The sequence below is a fragment of the Beta vulgaris genome, chromosome 1, assembly GCF_026745355.1.
Source record: "Beta vulgaris subsp. vulgaris cultivar EL10 chromosome 1, EL10.2, whole genome shotgun sequence".
NCBI classification, from domain to species: domain Eukaryota; kingdom Viridiplantae; phylum Streptophyta; class Magnoliopsida; order Caryophyllales; family Amaranthaceae; genus Beta; species Beta vulgaris.
In genome coordinates, this window is record NC_079202.1 from 2,151,343 (window position 1) to 2,157,698 (window position 6,356).

Below are 6,356 nucleotides of genomic sequence, written 5' to 3' on the forward strand. Positions count from 1 at the left end.
AAAAAACTAAAGTTGGATTTAGTCGTTTAGGAATCGGATCCTAATGAAAATTGACCGCATAACTTAATCTGAATCTAACATGATAAATCCAGCTTGACCTAATTTGATATCCGATTCAATTCAATCCAAATCGAGTCTAACCTAAAGAGTACATTAACTTAAAATGACCCTATCCGAATATGACACAAAACAGAAGACGAGTCCCACGGACCAAGTTTACCCTGTTGTTCTCTTTTTTGGTTCGTATAGCAAACATTGAGGAGAGAGATTTCTTCAGTATTCACTACAACAACTAAAACGCATTAGAACTTCTCACGTCTCAACCAAACTCTCTTCGGATTCTACCCTAATCACATCGACTACGAATCTTCTTCTTTATAGTCTGTGGTTTTGCATAAACCCTAGATGACAATTTTTTTTAATTCCTAAAATTGATATAGAAATTTCTACAAAAACATTGACACAATTAAAATTAAGAACACATTCATCCACTATCTGTTGATCGAGAAGAAATTTCTTCGAGGTACCTTATCATATACTCTAATTCGAATTTGTTGTTATTTTTTTGTTTCTGCTATTTTTTTTTACTTGTATTTTTCACCCCATTATTCTCAAATTATTCTTGAATTTACGTCTATATGTCCATGATGCTGATTTTAGTCATGATTTTGGATAGTAGGGTATGTGTTATATTGTTTCAATCACTCGAATTACAATAGTGGATTTGAATTAAAAATTCAGAATTTGTTCATAGTTAGTGGGTTGCTTAGATGATGATGTGTTGATGTAGTATGTTTATTTGTAATGCAGCTGCTCCTTAAAAAGGTGAGAGATATTGAGAGAGGAAGGAATTGAGTTCAAGTTCTCGCCTTTTTTGCATTGCGATTGCGCGTTGGCATTGATTCACTACTTCTGAGATTAGTGCATCCTTTCTTACTTGGAGATTTCAGTGTTAACTGTCAATTGAAATTATAATTTTTGACAATCTGGGTTATTGAGTTGGGAAAGTGAAATTTACGGGGAATTTGTTAGTTTGATGATAGTTTTTACATGGGTTCAGCATTGTTCAATTATGTGCGAAATCTGTGGCCTTTTTCAGGCCTTAGAGTTGATGAACTGAAATTATCTGATAGGTTGGTTAGTAGACTTTCACTACCTGAACACACTAAGCAATTTGTTTTTGCTATTCGTGAGCCGGAAAATGAGGCAGTTATATATATTCTTTCTGCTCAAAACTTATCGGAGAGATCAGCTTCGGATGCTGAGTTTTTGATAAGGGAAGTACGACCTGATGCGGTTGTTGCCTTAGTTGGTAATAGTACAGTGTCTGAAATTCAAGAACATGAATTGGTTGAAGGCATGGATGATCAGGTTCCTACTTCAGCAAGTAGGGTTTTGATGAGGTGTTTTATGGATAAAACAAATAAAGATAGGTATGAAAATCTTGCTGGTAACTTGGTCCTAAAGGAGATTTTTGGTGTTGGCTTCTATGGGCACTTCTTTGTTGCCAAAAGGTTGGCAGAAGAAGTTGGATCTTCATTCTCTGTAGTTGAATCTCCAGTGATGAATTCAGCTGGAGCTGAAACAGATCCATCTTCTGAGACTAGTATGGTCAGTAATAACCTTCAAACTTTGGTGTTGCAGCCAGCTAGCTTGATACCACAGAATTGGGGTCCGTTAGCTTGTAATTCAAGGAGACTTATCATTACTAGCGATGTCCAGTCACAGATGGTAAAACTGGTATGTCCATTTTTATCCCAATCAATAACGAAATTGAGTCCTTTTGGCTCTCCTGTGGATGGAGGGTCATGTATAATGGAGCCCAGGTGCAATTATTGCCCCCCACCATTTGCACAAACGGTTTATCCTTTGCTCATGGATCTGCATGATATTTTTGCTGATATCCCATCTATGGGTCGTGCTCTAGCTTATGCACAAAAAATGTTTCTTGATGTGGGTAAGGGGGATAGCGTAGATGCTGATTTATTGGCTGAAGTTTATACCTTTCGAATTGCAGTTGAGGGTCTGAGGATTGCTCTGAATAACGCTGGTAGACTCCCAGTCCACAAATTAGAAAAGTCTATGCCAGGCAAGATTGGTTTTCAAGAACTGTCAGTTGAGGAGAAATCTCATTGTCTTCTTGCACAAACCCTTCAAAGTCAGGCAAGAAAGTTCAAGACAGTAGTGGCAATAGTAGATGCTAGTAGCTTAGCTGGTCTTCGGAAGTTCTGGAACACTCCTATTCCTGGAGAAGTCAAGGATGTAGTTGAAGAACTAATTGTGTGCCAGGAAATTGATGCAGAAAGCACCAATGATAAAAGGAAGCGGCTATTATCTGGTAAACCTGTAGTGGCAGTTGTTTCTGGTGCCACTGCTGTTCTGGGTGCATCTTCCCTATCTAAGGTTGTCCCAGTGTCATCTATTGTTAAGGGGGTTATGTTGAATGTTCCAGCATCATTGAAGCTTTTCCTTACTCACACTCATAAAGCAACTGTAATTGCAGTAAGCAAATTTCTTGGTCCGTCAAAAGTTTTGGCTCCAGGCTTTGCAAGTTCTGGGGCTAAAGCATCTACTGCATTCAAGGCAGCTGCTTCCGCGGAGAAAATTCGTGTCATCACTCATGGTATTATAGCTTCTGCTGAAAAGACTAGCTTTTCAGCCATGAGAGCTGCATTTTATGAGATAATGAGGAAACGACGGGTTCAGTCAATTGGAAGCATGCCATGGGCAACCTTTGGGTTTAGTGTAGCAAGTTGTGCAGGATTGCTTGTATATGGTGATGGAATTGAATGTGCTGCTGAATCTCTTCCTGCAGCCTCTTCCATTGCCAGCTTGGGTCGTGGTATCCAAAATTTGCAGCAGGCGTCTCAATCCGTTGGACATTCTTGTGGACATAAAATTCAAAAGGCTATAGAGTCCCTGATGCACAGGTTTAAAAAAGTGAAGATTCAGTAGAGCGAAAAAAATCTGGCTTCCTTTGTATATTATCGATGCTGTCGACGTTGATGATTCAGGTGTACATACATAATCCAAGGAAGGATGGGGGTATGTAATGATGACTGGTTTTCCCACTTTCCTACTGCAAAATAATTCCTTTGCTCTCATATTACTGACTGGTTTAGCATACAAATTTAGTGATCCTCTTTTCAAATCCGCTTCTCTCTCCTGGAGTGTCACATATACTATTTAGGTTGTCCAAGAATTTGTCACATTTCCTAATATTGAATGATGTATGATTTGATTTCCCAAATTAAGTGATAGGGATGGGATAAGAATGGCCCAACCATAAAGGGTCTTTTTGAACTCATTTTGTATTCATAATTATAGTGAGTTGGGAAAATGTGACAACCATCAATGTAACCCTTATGCGTTATGCAAATTGATCTACCTTATTATATAAAAGGTTGAGGAGAAATTATTACGTTTTGTGAAAACTTGCTTGTTTTTCATGTATAGGTGGTCTTACCCACTGTGATAAACTGAGGGAAGTTTTAGGCTCCCCAGTCCCCACTTTGTTGCTATCCCCCACTTTCTTTTCTTGGGTTCTGTAGACTCAGCATAAGCATGAGATGATGTTTTAGGTCAAGGAAAAATAAATAATTAAATTTTCTTAGTAATTTAGTTATCTTAGAGAAGTGCAACCATGATCACGTACATAATAGCCTATGATCTTTAGAGCAAAAGAATGAATATCACATAGACCTCCACCAGTCAGTTTAGTTCTTTCATGCAGAAATCTAACTCAGACCGGACTATGCATCTAATAACTTCAACTCCAGAGCCAAAATGCCACCTCCATCTGGTATCTCCCCAGTGTATCCAGCATCAAACTTCTGCAGCTATCAGTTGTCCACAGGGACACAGCTATAGAAGTCCCTGTTTTGAAGTACTCTGGAGACATGCTTCATGTTAAAAGTGCAATTTAGGTACAATTTCCTTCTGATATATTCCATGACAACACGTCTTTGTACTGGATTTTGTATTCAATTTGCCTTTTGAATGTGAGTCATCTCTTATTTGCAGATATTGTCAATCATATTGTTTTCTATGAGTCTTGTATGCTTCATTGACATACTTCATTTGCTATTATAACTTAGTCACATCAGTAAGTAGGAATGCACGAAAAAATAGTATTGGTAAGCTAATTTAGTTTTTGCCTTTTTAAAGTATATACATGCTAGAAACCCAGAAGCTTAAAGGGTTGGGGGTGTTGTGTGGTATGGTTAAGCCACTTATGGCTGAGAAGTCCCTTTCACGCTCTTTCCGGACTTAATTTTGGCAGTTGCCTTTGCAAGTTTTTCAACACCTGTAACGGTTTGCCATTCAAATTGTTTCCTAAATCTTGTATCCGATTATCATCTTGGAATTTTGACGATCAACCTTCTATAGTTGTTTGTGCTTCTTTGTCCTTTATGGGTAAGGCAAAGTATTAAATCAGTATTGGTGATCCAATTGGCTCTTCTCCTATTTGTGCTATGACACTATGTGCTTTAAAACCTTAAGTCCTTAGTAGTGCCAAAAAAAAGGGATCATAAAATATTGTGTGATCCATGATTGGTCTCAGTTCTATAATAGAAACTGTGCTAGATGGAGGGTTGCAGACAAACAGATAATTACTGTAAACCTGTTGGATGCTTTCGGACCCGAGTAATCTGGATAATGTAAATTCCTTTTCTATTTGGGGGATCTATTGTACTCCTTCGGCCCTTTCCCGTTTCAGCTCTTAGTGTGTTGCAGACAGTATTTTGTTTGTTAAAGCTATATTTTTTTTGTGTGATGTTTACGGAGCCTGTTAACTGACACCAAAAAAAGGTGCTTGTCTCATGAATTTCTCATGTTCACGTACGTTGGAATTTTAGTTCTGGTGAACTTCTTGGATCACTGAAGGCCCTTGTATTGTCAATCATCTCATTTTTATGTCCTTTGTTATCTGGCCTTAAGGACAGTTTGGGTTTGCCTTATCACTTTGTTTCAGATGCATCCAGGCTGTATGCATTATCGAGTATTGACTTGTGCTTTTGTGCATATGTCCGTCTATTTGATTTTATTTGACACTTTGTTGTCTGGCTGGGTGGTTGGATATTTTTGATGTGGTGCAGCACTGCAGCTAAAGCTTCACAAACAAGGGGGGGGGGGGGTTGCAGGATGATCTCCTGGAAAGAAGATATAGATTGCCTGTTGAATAATTTTTAATGCTTTGGTTCCTTAGTCTTTTATTACTATTTTTGTTAAAGATTTAAGGTCTATAATTCCAGAATCAGCATTTTATATTTGACTTCTAGGATTTATAGCTGCTCTCTTCGCTTCCTGTATCCTCATTAGAGTTACAATGCTAGGATAAACCTAATGAAGTTCATTTAGCAACTTGTACAGAAATTGTTGTGCTGCCTGTTGGGGCTGTAAAATACCAAGATGATGTCACCACCCTATCGGTTATTCATTTTGAAATATCTCTGATAAAAATAAAAATGGTTGCTCAATTTGGATGATTATTGATGTTGTGTGATCCAGGGTTCGGCTGTTGGGTATGAGTCCTTGTGTGCTAGTGTCTGTTAACGACAAGGTAATTGATGTTGGAAGCATAAGAAAAGTTAGGCTTTTAATTAAGGGAGAAGATGAAAGTCTCTATTCTATAATGTCCAAAATTTGCAGAAAATATGTGGTTGGAAGTTGGTGGATCTAGTAACATAATCAACATCGCAACCATAAAAGCAAATGAATCTTTATGGAAGGAAGATGCCTTAAATTGGAGGCTGGTGTATCTGTTCATCTTACTCTACTTAATGGCTGCGACCATGGTACATTTTGGCAGTATATCATAGAGGAAGGGAACTATCAAGCTAAGCAAGGTGCATCATAGTCGTGCATGGCTAAATTGATGAGGTATCTCAAACTTGCTCTATTTTTATTCTCGCCACTTCGAATACACTTTGTTCTGCATGATCACATGAATGAAATCTTAGGCTAGGCATCTGGAACTTGTAAGACTGTTTCACACTGTTGTTCATCTAATACACTGAGATGGTAAGATCTCTTTTGTGATGATTTACCTTTAGTAGCTTACTTTGTTTCTTAAAGTGCTATGGGTCATCACCGAGGCTGCGTACTTGGTGTGTGTTTGGCATTTGAAAAAAGATTCATTAAAATTATTTGGAGGGGGATTGTATGGAAATGACAAAGAGAATGAGTTGATAAGATCCCCTTAGATGCTGCTTCCTATTATAATAAGTATGGGAGCTTGTAAGCTATTTTATACGATGAATTTTCCGTGAACACTCTTCCAGCAAATAAGCCAGTATATATTTCAAACCCTGGAAGTCTATACTTGTTGTGCTTAAAGTGGGGGGGGGGGGGGG

The 6,356-nt window shown here is 38.2% G+C and overlaps 1 protein-coding gene across 1 annotated transcript; it reads left to right on the plus strand.

The window, feature by feature from the left end:
* Nucleotides 1-208: 208 nt before the first annotated feature.
* Nucleotides 209-3,434, plus strand: LOC104901805 (hypothetical protein). The gene is made up of 2 exons (XM_010689425.4): nucleotides 209-523; nucleotides 811-3,434. The coding sequence occupies exon 2, from the start codon at nucleotides 1,051-1,053 to the stop codon at nucleotides 2,953-2,955; it is 1,905 nt and encodes a 634-aa protein (XP_010687727.2). The 5' UTR covers nucleotides 209-523; nucleotides 811-1,050; the 3' UTR covers nucleotides 2,956-3,434.
* The last annotated feature ends 2,922 nt before the right edge of the window (nucleotides 3,435-6,356 follow it).

Excerpts from the sequence above, each read along its gene's own strand:
- LOC104901805 (XM_010689425.4), top strand. The coding sequence starts at position 1,051 with ATGGGTTCAGCATTGTTCAATTATGTGCGAAATCTGTGGCCTTTTTCA.